The 17500-nt window shown below is 45.4% G+C and overlaps 1 protein-coding gene across 1 annotated transcript in view; it reads left to right on the top strand.

The window, feature by feature from the left end:
• wdr43 (WD repeat domain 43) overlaps nt 1-14004 on the top strand; it is a 14942-nt gene extending 938 nt beyond the window's left edge. The window contains exons 2-18 of the mRNA XM_068581052.1: nt 262-396; nt 522-643; nt 5006-5126; nt 5309-5427; nt 5531-5633; nt 5793-5857; nt 6018-6177; nt 7216-7302; nt 7410-7535; nt 8584-8730; nt 8857-8943; nt 9063-9094; nt 9241-9304; nt 9893-10006; nt 11190-11259; nt 12716-12771; nt 12865-14004. Coding sequence (XP_068437153.1) covers nt 262-396; nt 522-643; nt 5006-5126; nt 5309-5427; nt 5531-5633; nt 5793-5857; nt 6018-6177; nt 7216-7302; nt 7410-7535; nt 8584-8730; nt 8857-8943; nt 9063-9094; nt 9241-9304; nt 9893-10006; nt 11190-11259; nt 12716-12771; nt 12865-12987 — 1731 coding nt within the window. The 3' untranslated portion in view covers nt 12988-14004. The remainder of the gene's footprint in view (nt 1-261; nt 397-521; nt 644-5005; nt 5127-5308; nt 5428-5530; nt 5634-5792; nt 5858-6017; nt 6178-7215; nt 7303-7409; nt 7536-8583; nt 8731-8856; nt 8944-9062; nt 9095-9240; nt 9305-9892; nt 10007-11189; nt 11260-12715; nt 12772-12864) is intronic.
• Nucleotides 14005-17500: the final 3496 nt, after the last annotated feature.

Genomic DNA, 17500 nt, shown 5'->3' on the forward strand with positions numbered 1-17500 from the left:
TGTATGTCAATGGACAGCAGTAATTTAAATACTTGATTTTTTTTTTTTTCAGCAAATGTCAGGTGTGCAGGTAGGAAGGTCAATAGTGTATTAAACTGAGATTTTACAAGAATCATCTTTGTCTAGATATAGTCATACATTGAATTTGACGTAGCTGTCCGTTCATATACATACGTTCAGATAATATACAATAAGCATAGATATCCAAGCGTGACTCCCACTTGTATCCTCATTGATGATCTTATGTGCTGTGTTTTTCAGGAGGGACCCCAGAGGAAGAAGAGGAAATCGGTGGCGGGCCAGGCGGAGGAGAAGGCCGACCTGTTGGCGATGGGCACGGCGGCGGGCAGTGTCCTCATATACAGTACAGTGAAGGGAGCCCTGCACTGCACCCTGGTGAGTCCCGGCCATGATGCGCCCGCATCCCGACTTGTGTTCATCGCACAAACTTGTATGTAAAGAGTCAAGGCACTCGGTTGGTAGCTTAACACAGCTAACTATCAATTCCTCTTCTCCGCCAGGATGGAGGCCACAGCGGAGGGGTGAACTGTGTGCAGTGGCACCCTGAAGACAGTTTATTATACAGCGGTTCAGATGATACAAACATCATAGAGTGGGACCTGCAGACGGGCAAGGCCAGAAGGTCAGTATCTAGTTTGTTATACGTCGTTCACGCGACAGTCACACGTTGCTCACATCAGGTTCTTTGGTTTTCTTGCCCCTACGTGACCCAGTTCTGTTGTTAGTGTGAATGTTACAAATCTCACAGAACCTGATCTTTTTCGATTCATATCTGTGCCCCTTTTTGATATGGGATCTTAAATCACATACAGGGGTTTCCAGTCGGAAGTCACATCAAGGTTCCTGAGACTTTTACCACATTCTAAATCGACGTTCGTCACAATTTGCCATTTTCAATCTCAAATAATCTCTAATAAGTACGGACAGGGACTCGCAGAGAGTACACATTTTCCTTTTGGCTGTTTTTTAGAATTAACATCAATTAGCGACTGATGACATGACCTGCTGCTGGTGACATTTGACATTGTGCTCCACTGCTTGTTTTTACATGACCAGTTGGGGTAAAAGGAAAAAAATATAATGACATGAGCACATTTCATATAAACAATCCTCTTTCTTCAACAGACTTTCTAATGAAAACCCTCAATGTTGACTATATTTAGTGAAATTCTCGGCACAAACATTGGACATACAGATTTATATTGTGCGTACCATTAATTACTTTTTGTTTGACATGGAACCATTTCTTTTTTCCAACTCGATTGTGATATTTGCTCCGCCCCTTTTATTACGTGCAACAGCTTTCAAACGAACTTGCAAACTCCCCAACGTACGCGGTAGATCCATCTGTCTCCTGCTGACTCGAGTCGCTCTGCAATTCACCGTCATGCCGCCAGGTGTGTGTGGCCGTGTGGTTTCAGGGGTTTTAGAGACGGAGCTCATCAAAATTAAAGAGCAAATGCTTATATTGCAAATGTTAAAGCGTAGGCGACAGAGAAGACGTTTGCGGAGGTGGTCTGTACGACCACTAAAAAAAAAAGCAACTGCCGGAAATTACGTTTTAAGCGGACCAATCACAGCGCTTGCGGTCCAAGTCGACGCGGCGTGTAGTTAGGATTTTGGGGGGGTGCACGTCAGGCTACGGCGTAGGGGTCCGCGTCGACGCGGTACCGACGCCGTAGGTACGCCGTCGACCTGACGCAGAAGCTTGATCAAGCCTTAAGAGGTGTGTCCTTTTTTTCCCTCTCCGCTACTCAAAATGAATAATTTCTTAATATTTTGAGGGCATTAATGGGGGCGCTCCTAATAGTAAATGCCATAATGATGGAGAAACATTGGACTTTTTCACCAATCATACTTTATGTCGAGAGCTGCTTTTGGATGAAGTTTAACAAAACAGGTCAACCTAAACAGGTTTCTTCAAACGCAGACCAAAAACAAGTTTCACTTTCCAATAGGGCTGTCAAAACTGCTCAAAAATGACATTCGAATATTTGCTTTAAAAAAACACGTATATTCGAATATATTCAAATTTCTGGTTGCGCAATAGGCGCGTCAATAACGGGGCAAATTAATACGAGACATAACTACTTGTATAGGTAATTTAATTAAGTTTAACCATATTTAACAACATATTACCTACACAAATAAGTAAATTAATGGCCAAGACAGCAGACACTGGCCTCTCGCTCGCACACACGCACTCTTCGCTCTCTCGCACCGTCGCGCTCTCTGCGCACGACGGTTTAAATGAACGACAACAATAATTTTGTGAAAGCAGACAACCAACTTGTGGCGGACGCTGAAGTTTGACATGTTGTGCCGTGTCCTCTTGGGTGCACATTCTGGAGATGTAGCCTCACGTTGCTTGTCGTTGAACAGTAAGCTAACTCTAGCCTACATGGTGACCAGACGTCCTCTTTTTCCCCGACATGTCCTCTTTTCGAGACCTAAAAATGCGTCCGGCAGTGATTCCAAAAACGTCCGGGATTTTGCATCGTTGGATATTTGTGTTTCTCTGGGTCTTTATTACGCTCTTACAGGTTTTGTAAATGGTATCTCCCTTACGTTCCAACTTCTTGCGCGAGCTCTGACTGTAGAGAGAACTGTCAAGTCGAGCGGTTTCCAGATGCACGATATTAATCCTCCAAATACAACCACATTGAGCCTTTGGTACGATCCTTCTTCATTTCCAATCTGGCAACACTGAGCATCTTGTCACCTTGTCACCTCGTCGTGGCTGCGGCGGGGGTTGCCAGATTCACGAGAATTATCCTCCAAAATCCTTTTATTTTTTTTATTTTTTTTTACATTCCAATATTAATTTTCATATTCGAAATTCGTTTTTTAACAACTATTCAAATATATTTTTGAATATTCGTTGACAACCCAACTTTCCAATCAGTAGCAGCACTTTTGAGGTGAACAGAAACTTAACAGCTCTTTTCTTTTTCAATCAAAAGCATCTCTGCTGACTTGACTTCCTTTCAGTGTGAACATTAATTTAAACTACCGTCTGTGTTTCACTACTTCCTCCTCTTTTTCCGCCGCTCACTCACTGGTACAATTCAAATTCCAGGGTTTTTATGTGATGCCAGTTGTCTTTTTTAAAGTCATGTAATAAAACAAAGTATCTCTCTGTATTCTATTCATCCTGAGGGAAATTAAATCGTCCAGTTGCGTCGACTACAAAAACAAAAACACCAATGCACACAGGAACAATCAATAAAACCCTAATGAAATAAAATAAAGCACAGCAGTGAAACGACGGTCCAGCTCGAAGAAGTGCTACTGAGTTGAATTGGAAGAATATGAAGCCAAAATGTATCTGTCAAGTAGAAATGCCATTTGTTTGTGGCTTGCCAGGTTAAAACCGTGACCAACCTGAAATGGTTTAATCCAGTTAATTTTATTCGTAAAGGCCAATTTCACAAACCTGATTCCGGAGGCTTTACAACCACCTTCGTATTGAACACCGCCTGTCCTTTGACACACGTTCAGATAAGGAAAAGCTTCAGTTCAGTAGAAAAACCTTTTACATCACATGCACCGTTATTATAGATGGATGGATGGAGCGAGCTAGCCCATTCAACAATATATAGGGGGGGGGGGGTCTATTTTTATATCCAAATCCAAACTTTTCTTCCTGAGACCCATTTCTGAAGTGTCCTTACGTGAGCTTGTACCAGCTGATTTTACGGAAGCTACAATTACTATCTTTTTCACTGGCACTCAAAAGACAGGGATCCATGCCACCATTAGTGGAAACACTACGAAGCACAGTAAATCCACTTATCAAAGCAGTTGTCAGTTGCAAACCGACTTTTAAGCCAATCTGCTCGAGGAGCGGTTCAGTGTGCTGGAAAAACACCGTAGGATTTGTTTAGTTCTCTAAGAGACAAAGGGGGAAAATAACAGAGTGGCTGACTCTGCACAACGGAGTGCCACGAGTTATTGATGGAGTTCACTTCATCTTTCTCACCGGGATATCTGTTTTGATAAAAGTGTAAAAAGAAAAGTGTCTTTTATGGCTATGAATAACTACCTAGCAGTGCTCCCTCCGTCTTCCTCGTCGTCGCTGTAAATGTTCCAACGTCTTTCATTCTGACCGACCGTCACATGTGCTCGTAAAGAGCAAAGTGGTTTACCCCCCTCCCCTCGCTAGATCACGGCAATTGCTTCTGGCTCTCTCAGCCTCTCAGGTAGAGACGCCGCCGGTATTTTGAAAGACGCCAGGACCTGACGGTCCACCCATCGAATGCTGAAATCCGGTAAAAAGCTGTAACCCTGGCGTGCGTTAGGCATTTCCATATTTTAATGAATAAAGTACTTTTCATTCATTTTAGTGTAAACATTAGTTACTCTGGTGATTTGTGGCGGGGTAAGATCACAAGCCGTAATGTCGCATGAATCCTTGCGAGAGTGCTTTGCACATCTTACTGCCGTTACCTGGCATGCAGTACGAAACGGCATGGCTGTAACGGCAGAAGTACCGTTGCTTAAATCTAAAAGCTGTGATGGAAAGTGCTGTTTGTAGAACAACGCAGCTGCTCCCGATCCTGTTCGATCTTCATTGTGGAAAGAAGAAATGAAGCCCCATAAACATTCAATTCAGTTTATTTTATATAGCGCGAGATCACAAATACAAGATTTGCCTTGGGCTTTACATCCCTGTCCCGGGATCTCACATGGGGTCAGGAGAAAACCTCCCCTCCCCAAATAAAGATGGTAAATACCCTTTCACAGGGAAAAAAAGAAAGAAACCTGTGGTAGAGGAACAGAGGATCCCTCACCCCAAATGCACAGAAGAAATGGATGTCATGTGACCAGAATGATTAACATAACAGTCACAGCACATTCAATGAATATGACAAATTATTCATATGAGTAGTAGGCATGGACCACGATCCCAATATCCGCGGTCCATGTCAGCAGAAGGAACATGCAGTTAGAAGATCCGTTGTGTCTTTGTCTGTCCCCGCAGTAAGTGGAAGGCGGATCGCGCGGCGGTAACCAGTTTGTGTGTGAGCCCTGACGGCAAACTGCTGCTCTCAGCTGGTCAGATCATCAAGATGTGGGACTTGGACACCAAGGAGGTTTACAGGGTGAGTGCCAGTGGATTCCATTTGATATTTGGGGTTATGTTAGACCAGCGTCAACTGTTTTGGAGTGTCATGAAAGTACGCTGGGTGCCAGGATCGGAGCCTTCATCCGCTCCCAGTTCAAACACAGCGCTGATGTTTTTAGCCGAATTAATTGGCGTTTTGTCCTCGTTCCCTGTCCGCAGAAGTTCACGGGCCACTCCACAGCCGTGACGACCCTGCGCTTTGCCACCACGCGGCCCCCCGACAGCAACGGCCTTTACTTCCTGTCCGGCGCCGCACACGATCGTCTGCTCAGCGTCTGGTGAGTGCGACCCCACCCTGTTGTCGGTGACGCGCTGTCATTGCCTGAAACGTACAGCTGCATGTTTTTCCCAGCGCATGACACAAAGTTGTTTCGCCCTCAGGCAAGTACGAGAGGACGGGAAGGACAAGAACTCAGTGGTTTCCTTCACGCTGACGGATGAGCCGCGGCACGTCGACCTCGTTGCATCCAACAGCAAAGAAGAGGTCAGAGTGGACAAAAGTCTCCCATCATGACATCAATTTCACTGCCGTCTTCATGTGTACCTGGGAGCGCGCAAAGTTCTGCAGAAGCGTTCCTCCCGACAGACGTGTTGGCTGTTTTATGAAACCGATTTACCTAACACAAATGTTTGTTTCACTCAGGCGGTGAGGCTGGCAGTGGTGTGCAAGGATGGCCAGCTGCATCTTTTTGAGCACTTTTTAAACGGGTAAGCCCTTAAAACACTGCACACTGTACAAGGCAGCACAGCAGAGTGAAGTAACTTTAGGAAACCTGTTGGAAAAGCGAGTACTTGGTCTCATTTATGACACTGGTCACTTATCGTCTCTGCAGTCATTCGTCTCTCTAACCCCGCCTGTCCCCCGCAGGCCCTGTAAGAAGCCGCTGTCGCCCTCGTGTACGGTGCAGATGTCGGACACGAAGGACTCCCCTGTGCCGATCCCCCTGATGGCTGCCGCCTTCAAAGCCGATACGCAGACAGTGCTGCTGGGCTACGGCAACCACCTGCAGCCTGTGATGGAGAAAGTAGTGAGTACACCAGTGTGGGCCTGACCAGTAAGATCACACCACTGTGAAGATTTGCATGGCCGGCTAAATCAGAGTTTAATTACTTTCCGACCACCAAACATGGCCTCCAGGGGCCTAAGTTTCATCAGCTTTCACTAAGTTCTATTCAGATACATCTGAGGATTTAGCGAAGGTAAATTATATCCATATTCTGATTTAGTAAAATGTAGTTTTGTCAAGAAACGTGCATTTCTTTCAGTCAACATCGAATATAAAAGATATGTTTTCACATCAATATGAAATGGATAGTGAAGGGAACATTGAGATTGGTTTAACTTCCTGACATTTAGTGGCTAATAATGCAATCATAAAACTACTGATGCTGAGATTTGTTCTTTTAACAAAAGAAAAATTTGGGATTGTGTTATATTCATATGTTTATTTACGCTATATTTGAAAAAAAGATATACTTTTAAAATAAAGTTGCTCCAAATATAAGCAGACATACATGCAGGCATCTATATAAATGTTTATTCTTTTAATTAAACTATTGTCTCTCATTCATTTGAGTCATTTAAGGTTTACTGTTAGTTTAAATACTACATTTTTTCACTCTTTCATGTTTACACTGAGATTTCACAAAATCATGGAGATTGGGTTTGAAGTCATGAAAATGCATCAGTCAAAATGTGTCTGAACGCTTCATACATGCACACATGTAGCGGGCTTAGTGGTCACTGCTTTAACCTGATCATCATCCCTGAACGCCTTCTTGGACTGTACGAGCAGCAGGACAAAAACAAATCCTACATTTTCCAGGGAGTAAGAATCAATACAAAGAATCAGTTGTGACTAGTTATATAATAATAATAACAATACAAGAATACTGCATGCTTGACTGCATAAGTCTCAGCTGTTATATGCCCTTTTTGTGTTTGATGATAAGTTGCTGATCAGTGAATTATGAATATGGTTGCGTCACAGCAATGAGGATTTTTATCAGCCTTGTTCTCCAGACTCTTAATTTACCCACAATGCTCTCTCCTCCTCTCCGTGCAGGAGATCAACACCGCAGAGAGACACGTGTGTTTGACCCGGGACGTCCAGACCAGCTTGTCCCTTTCCATGGAGACTGCCGTCTCCAAGGTAACGCTCCTCCCTGACTCTCTGAGTCGAGGAAACCTCGGGGTCAGAAAACATGAAAACCTGAAATCATGATTATTCTAAGTATTATAATATTTTTTGCGTTCCAGGTGAAAACTCCTATTGTCAACGCCAAGAGCAGAATGTTGGTCCCGGGGCTTCCTGGTCACCAAGCGCCCGTCAAGGGAAGCGTAGCGGGATCAGAGAAGAGGAAAAAAGACACGGACTCCAAAGAGGTGAGTTCAGGGTCTGAGACGCACGCTAATGGAGACGACGTGTGGGTGCCCGTCATAACGGGCCACGAGACGTCTTTTCACAGGATCACATTACTGTTCATATTCAGGATGTGTAGGAAACCAAGGACGTATGTAATGAACAAAACCCTTTGAACGTTGTTTTTTGTTGCTGATATCAAATTGTACTTTCCGTGACCTTGTTTTCCGCTGAAAGCCCTGCACCTCGATAGAGACGGCACAATATCGTCTCAAAGCAGAGTGAATTCTTGCACACTAAAACTCGCTGCAGTGCACTGTTGGCAGTTCAGTTGAAAACTATTAATTTGGGGGCAAAAGATGAAAGAAAATGTAGAATGGTGTTTTGGATGAAAAATCTCAGATGTTTTTCAATTCCCTCCGGCAGATTTTGGGGTTCAGCGGGTTTACAACCATGTACAAATAAAAAAGAAATGGACGTTACTGTATCGTACGGAGAGAGAGAGAGCGAGAGAGAGAATATCTGTGCCACAGTTTTTATTAAAAACTGTTTCCATCCTACTTGGGTCTTTGTCAGGTCAGCATGGAGGAGTGTGTGGGCGTTACCTTTTCCTGTTTGACGCTGTTGTAACAACTTGCACCTACATTATTGATCTCCAACAGCGTTGCTCTATCATAACACTGACCCGTGTTTTATATGGAGAGCCATTTGGGTGTCGCCATATTTTATGTTGTTCATTCCTGCGGCCCGGTAGATGTTCCTCAAGGACGATCAGAAGCACACAAGTTCACCTTTTTGCAGTTACAGACATTGATTTACTAAATCAATCGGGTGTACATTGACAACATGTCCATGTGGATTTGTCATCTGTTGCTCCCGAGCAAGAAAAAACTTGAAATAACTGACTCGTATGCATGAGAAGGCGTTGAGCACAGTGTCGCATTGCCCGTTGTCATGCTTGTTGTCAGTGATGTGGTCTTGCTGTTGAACCTGGCTAGGATTGACACCTTTGCCGTGATCACATACCCCTCCTCCCCCCGTTGAGGTCATGCGTCTGTGCTCTTCCTGTAGATGTCGATAGCGGAGAGGCTCGGTGAAATCGATCTGTCCACAGTCTCCAACAAGGGGGCCCCTCAAGGGACAGCCTCTTTACAGACGGACAACTTTGCGGTGCTGCTGGTGCAGGGCCTGGAGAGCAGCGACGCCAACATCCTCAATGTGAGTGTCACCCGAGATTTTAAACTCTGAAATGGAAGAGCTTGTTTTGCCCAACGATTCTGGTCACTTGCCTTTTACAATTAAGGAAGTCATTTTCTCCCTCCCCCTCCTTTCTCTCTCCTACAGAAAGTTTTCCAGACCCGTAAAGAGATGGTGATAAAGAAAACGGTTGCTCGGTTACCCCTCCCTGCTGTTTTACCCTTAGTGGAAGAGGTGAGTCAATTTTCCTGCCCAATGTACGAACCGCTCCTCGCTCCTCTGTGTATTCCTCAGTGAAGTCGTGAGAACTGCAGTGTTTTCTTTGCCTAATATCCCATTTATCTCTCCTGTAGCTCACAAAGAGGCTCCAAGGGCATCCTTTCACGTAAGTCGAAGCTCGACAGATCAACTGAGCATTCAATTGGCTTTCGTTGCCGTTTTTTTTATTTTTTATTGCACGTCTAACATTCCATTACATAAAAAGCATGACACGTGTATCAGTCAGTCATATGTATTCGTTCCTTCCTGCAGGGCCGTTTTAATGGTGCGGTGGCTCAAGGCCGTGCTCATGCACCACACGTCATACCTGGCATCGGTGAGTCTTCACCGCTGACAATGAAGCCTGTCGCCCGCCTCTTGTTCTGATGCTCCCCGCGGGGGTCCCAGCGGCGCATAGCGGGATCCCCCCCGAGCACGACATGCAGCATTTGTGTTAAAATAACACAAACCCGCGGCATCCTTCTGTGCGCATCGACGTTCGTGTTTAATCTTGTTTAGATCGGCAGCTGTCGGCTCCGCCACACGGCTGAGATTCCACGTTAGCTCGATTTGCGGCACCGCAAATTAAAACCTCCCCATCACGGCAGCTGGATATCCATTAAGCGTGCATGTCGATGCTTGAGAGACCTTTAACTACAGCATCTCCTACCCTGTAATGTCACACAGAAGGGCACACAAGGGAACAGCGTAGCCGTTTTGCTTTGCCGTTGACCTTCTACGAGCTGTTGTCCTCCACTTCCACAGTCTACTTTCTACATTAGGAAAGCGATGGTTAACAGAGGAGGCGGGACCTCAGCAGAGGTCGGCTCATCATAGAGTGCCGGCTTGTTTGTTTTTCCCCGCTGTTGAAGTGTTCATATTTTTTTATTTACCTCCAGTCAATCCGTCTGTGTCTTCCCAACAGCTGCCAGACCTGGTTTCCCAGCTGGGAGTGCTTTATCACATGATTGAGAGCCGAGTGAAGATGTTCCACAAGCTGACGAAGCTGCATGGGAAACTGTACCTGCTGATGACACAGGTAGGCGTCGGCACGCACACAAATGAGCACTTTACGTTCTTGGCTGATGTTGTAGGTATGAGTGGAGTGGTAGGGATGCATTAGATTCCATATTCAATGATAATGAGGTCGACCTGTAGCACTCTTAAAAGTGTAAAAAGGTTCTAAACGTCACTTGTTTGCTGAGAGGATGCTCACATTTGAGTTAGGGCGGTGTGATGACGGCAAAAATCGACCCAATATTGAGATCACAATTGGTAAGGGACTTCAATGTTCATACATTTAAAGAGAACGGCTTATGTTGAGAAGCCAGCTGAGTAAGCTAGCGCTTAAGATTACATTTCATTAAGCTGACGCTTTTATCCAAAGCAACTTACAATAAGTGCATTCAACGTGAGAACAAACTCAGGACACCAAGAATCAGGAAAGAATTTCTTCAATCAAGTGAAACGACAAAGTGCTCTCAGTGAGAAGCACCTGAGTGCTGCTGAAGCGCTGAAGTTACTTTGTCAAGGTGGAGTCAAAAGATGATGTAAGCAACAAACCCAAACTAATGTTCCCATCGGCCGTAGTCAAGTCGCCCTCCAGAGCTGCTCCTCAAAATGCATCTTATTGAAGAAGCTGAGCAGCCCTCCCTTTTTTAAAAAAGTTCCAAGTTCACGATCCATGCAGAACGTTGTATTCTTGTACGTCCTTCGCAGGGGAAGTGGCGGTCTGTAACGGGGAACGCAAGACAAAGCGTGTCAATGGGGCAGTGAATGCGGCTTCATCTCTATTATCTTTGTTTGAATCTGGAATGTGAACCTCCATTCAACCTCCTGAAAGTTTAAGCCGTCAACTTTAGATCCATTAAACAAACTACTATAATAATGAACAGTGTCCGTGTCACATTATGTATGACTAACTAACAGCACGTTTTACCCAACGGCTCCTCCACGAGCTGAACAGGGTTCATCTCAACTCGGCTCTGTTAAAAGACTTTCCAGCTGTTCCTGATACACTTGTGTTCCAGGGGGACGTTTGTGCGTCTCCCCGCGAATAAAAAGCAACTAGTTACCTCGTGTAAAAAGTTATTTCCCCCGTCGCTGTCTCGGATGGAACGATTAGTTCATGCAAGTGCACTGAGCTTCTTTCACACCGGGGTGTTCAAGACTCCTGCTCTGCATGTTTGCTCTCTAAACCCATTCTCCTCTTTCACCACTAGGTGGCGACAAGCGACAGCAGCAACACCGTTACAGCTGTGAACCACACAGCAAAGCTGGTGTATGAGGAAGGTGAGTGTTGTTCATGTTCACTTTTCCCTAATCTGTTTTCCCAGAAGGCATTTCTTTAAAAAAAAAAAAAAAAAAACAGCCTTCCTCCCTCGTTGGCGTCACGGCTCCTTGGAGAACCCCTCAGAACCTCACACGGAGTCGCAACCCGCCGTTGACACTGTTTGTCAGTCGAGCGGCAAGCGATGGAAAGGAACTGATCTCCTTTCGGCCGCTCCAACTCACAAGTTGCACATTTCAGATCGACTCTCAAAGCTCGCGGCGGTTCACAGCGGAGCCGCCGTCTCGCCAGGGTCCGATTTTATTTATTTATTTTTTGACTGGCATTCATTATCTCGTCCGGTGCACCAAAAGCCATCCAGGACTCTCCCCGCCAAGACGCCACCGATCAGCCGAGTCTTATGAAGCCAGCGATGCCCGTCGTGCAGCCGCTCTTGGCGATGCTCCGCACGCAAACATGACTCCTGTTGCCTGGCAACCTGACCGGCAGCGTTATTTTTTTTAAAAAATTATTTTCATAGCCGAGCAACAATGCCTCGCTCTGTTCACTCGTTTCTCATTACCGTACTGTATAAGACGCTTCATTGAAATAATTAAGCTGCGCTTTGGAGCTCCAGTGAGTGGTCCAGGATGCGAGGGTTCATTTGAGAGAGGAGGAAAGTTCATAAAGCCAGCTGATGAGCGGGCGGCTGTGTGGCTGCCGCTGTGCTCTGGGCTCATTGAGGCGCCAACATGGGCTGGGAAGTGCGCAGCATGCACAGTAACGCTAATTGATCGGTTTAGGGTAACATTCATTACGCACTGATTAACCGTCCCGTGGCAGGAGCCGGTCCAGATTAGATTTCGGGCTGTAGAAACCGTCACCCGGGGGGTGATGGAGGTAACCAGAGCTTTTACAGCGAAGCTAACAGGCTCTCACTTTGAGCGCTTTGATCCTCCACGGTGCACAAAAAGATGTTTTTTAGTGATTTAAGACATTCCTGTCATCAGTTGTTTCAATGAGTGTATTGTAAACTGCTCAGCGCTCGTGTTGGGGTCGTTCAACGGCTCAGCATCTGTTTTTATATCCCTGTGAAACATCGGAGGATCACCACCACACGGCCTTTCTATTCTTGATGATTACCGCTGCCTCGCTTCTCTCGGCTGCAGCATCGCCCCAGAAGCACATTTGCAGTTATGCCATGTTGTATAATACTTGTCAATACCGTCATCAAAGTCACCGTTTGCCGCTCCAACGGCCTCAGCCAATCCCGTCGTCTCTCCTGCGACGCTCAGACTATTGTTGACGTAACCAAGCGGCCCGGCTCTTTCTTCGCTGTAGGAACAATGTTGCTACAGCGAAAAGCATGAAAGTGTTTTTTTCTTTTCTCCGCCTCCCTCACTGGTATGACTCCTCCCACATCAGCACTGGAGTTGACACAGTTTTCAAGATCTGTTTTTCTTTGTGTGCCCTTTACAGAATCATCTGAAGACGAGGCCTCCGGTGATGAAGGTCTCCCAGACGGTGACGACTCTGTAAGTCACAGTCGGACGGGTCTCCAGAAGTTTAACTTGACAGTTTGATGACGTGGCCACCGACTAACACTCTCTTTGTTGTGCTCTTCTCAGAACTGGGAGGAGGAAGAGGAGGAGGTAGCGATGGAAGAAGAGGACGATCTTGACCGCAGAACAGATTCCAAAGCAAACGGAGAGGAAGACATGGAGCGCGGGAACGAGAGCGAAGAAGAGTGAAGACGAGCGGGGGGGAAAAGGAACGCCGATCTCACCTAAAAATGGACCTGAAAGAGTTATATATATACTTTCATTTTATTTTCATGCTTTTGATTTTATTATCAGAACAAAGTATGGTTTTACAAAAAAAAAGAGAAAAGGAAAAAATCAAGGGGGGGACTCATGGTGACGAAATGTGGCCAGCTGCAAAACACAGTTCGGCCACAGGGGGGAGTGATGTCACTCTCCCCCTCCCCGCCCCCAGATCTGAGGAACAGATGCAGCATTTTGCGGAGCTGCGTGAAAACATTCTGCTGTCTTCTTCTTCTTCTTCTGTCGCTTCAGTCTGCGTCCCAGCTCTACAACATGACCAGTTTGCATAAAATAAAAAAAGTGACTGAAATCATTTGGCGGCGTTCCGGTTTGCCTACGCGGCGGTGTTCATTCCAAGTTTTCTTTTATGTTATTATGTAGTAATAAATAGTATCAGAGTATATTGTTTAGGCTTCAGCGTAGATGAGGCGGCCCTTCGTCGGCCTGCGGTTTATCCTGAGATGACGCCAGCGGCCATCTGGAACGGCTCCTCGCCTCCACAGACACAATCGCAGTGCACGTGTGGGGTTGTGACGCAGCCACACACACACACACACACACACACCCAGGTGTTTTGGTGACCATACATCATGTCTCTAAACAATGTAAATCTGTATGTACAGTGAAGTGTTTGTATGAGCTCTTCCCTCGACAGCCCCCTCCCCACAAATGCTTGGGATTAAATGAACTCCTGTAAAGTCTGGGAATGTTTTTTTTAAACTTTTTTTTTTGCAGCCCCCCTCTATAACAGTCTTCTCTTTTTGTGCGTTTAGTTTCGAGTGAGCCCCGCTGTCCACACGGCCCTGCACCCTGTTATTCACCGGGGCGACAGGAAAAATGGAAAAATGTGAACTTTGCTCGAACAGGGGAATAAATGGGTTTTTAAAATGGCTTGCTTTGTCTGGTGGGTGAGAAGTAACAGTCCTGCTGAATGTAAAAATAAAACTTAAGGAGCTTTTTGGTTATTTTATGTTTGGTGGTCGCAGGAGGCATGGCAATAGCTGACCGGCAAATTGAGGTCATGGATATTTCTTAAAAGCAGGAGAAAAACTTTTTTTATGTTAAATTACATTTTATTTAGCGGACACTTTATCCAAAACAACTTCCTTCTTGCTCTATACACAGCAACGGGGAACAATTCAGGGTTATGTGTCTTGCTCAAGGACACAAGGACTAGCGGAGCTGGGCCTTGAACCTCTGATTGAAAGACGGGCGTGCTAAACACTGAGTATTGTGATTTCATTACGGCAGATTGTGGGATGGATTATTTTCCAGAAATATCAATTGATAAACTCCCAAAAGTGTTCCAATAATTTAGTACATTAAATTCTTGATAAAGGTACTTGATTGATGTAAAAGTCCATTATCGCCATATATAATTGTGTGTGTGTGTGTATATGCCAGAGTAGATCCTCTGAAGATTTAATCTCCTGGCATCTGCTGAGCTGCTGTAATGCAGAGGAGGTCATCCAGTCTCTTCTCCTGCAAAACCAAAAAGTACCTGACACCACTGATGCCCGAATGCGTTCTCTGTGGAGTGGGCCTAAAGCTGCTGTTGAGGGGGTGAAAAAACACGAATGGCACTGATTGGTCGGACTCCAGCCTGGAGCACATCAAGCCTCATGATTGGCTGTGAGGTTCAAGCAGCTGGTCCTTATTGCCTTTTTGGACCGACGTGTTGGCCTCCTCGTGGCCACCTCTTACTCAAACAACTTTTCTATGGTTTTTTTAAATTTTCTAATGACAATTATTGCGATAACTGATTCTTTTCCCTCCCAGTTGGGTCACATTGAAATGGCCGATGCAAGATCTCTCACCACTCTTCTCGGCAAGACCCGCCCTGTGCGCCATTCGAGCGCGAGGGTTGGCCAGGCGTCCTTAATCCCAGAGGTGCCGGTGACCTCATTTGTTCAGGTCCTCTGCCCTCCGTCCAATGAGCTGTCCTCACCCCGAGACCCCGACCCCTTCAGGCCGATGCCTGACCTTCACCAGGATGTCTGACTTATGGTCGCGGCTCTACAGCTGAGAACACCTGTGGTACTCAGATCTTGAACATCCCCCCCATAGTAAAGTAAAACAAACTATAATATTGAAACTAATGATCCCACCCCACCCCCCAAACAAATTAAAATCTTTAAACAATAAAAGAAAATGATTGCAATAACAGGAACAAGCCGCGAAACCCATTCTGGAGGAACTAAACGGATTTGCAGAAAAAAAATTACAAAAACGGAAATGAAATTAAAAACTAATGAAAATGACGTAATCTTAATATCGCTGGTGCGGTGCCTGCGGCGGGGCAATAATGAGTCAGAGCCAACAACATGGAGTCTGCTCTGGAGTCCCCAGACTTCATGAATTGACTCTCGCCCGTCCAAAAGTCTCGTCTCACGGGTTGACAGCCGAGTGCGTCCGTCTCGCTGTGAACGATGACACGGAGACGCCACTGAGGCCTTCTGCGAGTGAAACCCGCCAACGCCATAGAGGACGCCGCCCATCACGTCCTTTGATCTCAGCTCTCGTCCGCTGTCAGAAGTCTCCTGTTGGCATGGTGGTTTGCTTTGTGGGAATACAGCGAATGAAGATATTGAAGATTAAAGATGTAAAACTGTTGGACTATTACACAAGTAGGTTGTTCAACCACATTGAACCATTAACGTTGTGTTTAAACGTGTGTTTTGTTGTATGTGACGGCGTCCCCTTTGTGTCTACGGGAGGCAAGAGAGTGGAAGTACAGTGCTGCTTAATTAATACTTTTTTTTAAATATTCGAATATTATTACAAATGTTAGTGGTTGAGTTCAATTTAAATTCACAATTATTCTATAAATGTCCGCCTCACAGGCCGACTGGCCTACTGGGGATTGTGGTTTATTTTCATGAATAAAAACGTCCTTATGGGGACGTACTGTATGTCCGGCACACTCTAAGACCACTTCTACTCTAGCAGGTCCACAATAATAATATCATAATGCAGATTGGCTCATTTAAAAAATAATGCAAAATGTTATGTGTCTGGATTTGTTATTATTGATGCATTACATTAATATTGCAGCTGCTTTCAGTCTGGCAAATTGGACATACTTAACCGCTGGTCAGCTTAATGTACAATACTATTTCAGATAGTTTATGAGCCGGTTCAGTCAAAGCACCTTCATTTCCATCCTGAGTTCACATCACATGCTGGATGTTTTGTTAAAGTCTCTTCCTTTTTCAATCACTTGTAAAATACCAGCAGGTATTAACAATTAGCAATTACACATGCACGCATGCACACACGCACACACACATATACGTATATTTATTTATATATCAATTGCTGTCATTACACACAGAGCAGAGTTAAACATAAACATAACCTTTTATGATTAAAATGGGGAGAGAACGAAGAGGCGCCACACTGCTGCCAACGTCAAAGAACATGAAACAACTCTTAATAATGTCTAACAGTGAGAAGGCCTGACAAATATGAACCAAAATAACTACATTTCATTCATACTAAATGATGTATAAATGCTAATATTGGAGCCAAATCATTAATCTTGTGTGAACAAGTAGTGACAGAACACCAGAAGGATAGCGCTTGAAGTCAGCGCTTGAAGTCAGCGTTTGAAGTCAGCGCTTGAAGTCAGCGCTATCGCTACGCTATCGCTAGCTTTGTGCCAAGATTACGCCTCTCGATCTTAGTGATGTAATTGTAAATATGGCTTGAAACACATCCTTTAAAAGCCTTTATTCTTTTATGTATTGCCCAATGCTTCGCACGGCGCTGCAGACGTCGTCGAAGTGAAACGTGCGGAGAAAACAGGAAGCTGTCTGCTGGATGTTACGAGGGCCGCAAGCCTGAGGATCACAACCTGCACAGTGGGTGCATTCTGAGTCTGGCTAACATGCTAAATGCTAACATGCTTTATGGCACCTCCATTAAGAGTGGACTGGTTATACTGGGACCAGAGAGGCAGATTGGACTGGTTATACTGGGACCAGAGAGGCAGATTGGACTGGTTATACTGGGACCAGAGAGGCAGAGTTAACTGGTTATACTGGGACCAGAGAGGAAAAGAGGACTGGTTATACTGGGACCAGAGAGACTGCGTGAACTGGTTATACTGGGACCAGAGAGGCAGAGTTAACTGGTTATACTGGGACCATGGAGGAAAAGAGGACTGGCTATACTGGGACCAGAGAGACTGCGTGAACTGGTTATACTGGGACCAGAGAGGAAATGTGGACTGGTTATACTGGGACTAGGGAGGAAAAGTGGACTGGTTATACTGGGACGAGAGAGGCAGATTTGACTGGTTATACTGGGACCAGAGAGACTGAGTGAACGGGTCATACTGCGACCAGAGAGGAAGAGTGGACTGCATGGGAATACTGGGACCAGAGAAGCCGAGTGGACTGGGAATACTGGGAACAGAGTAGCAGATTGGACTGGTTGG

The sequence above is a fragment of the Clinocottus analis genome, unplaced genomic scaffold (genome assembly GCF_023055335.1).
Source record: "Clinocottus analis isolate CAN_PGR_092001 unplaced genomic scaffold, fCliAna1.0.p SCAF_17, whole genome shotgun sequence".
Lineage (NCBI taxonomy): Eukaryota > Metazoa > Chordata > Actinopteri > Perciformes > Cottidae > Clinocottus > Clinocottus analis.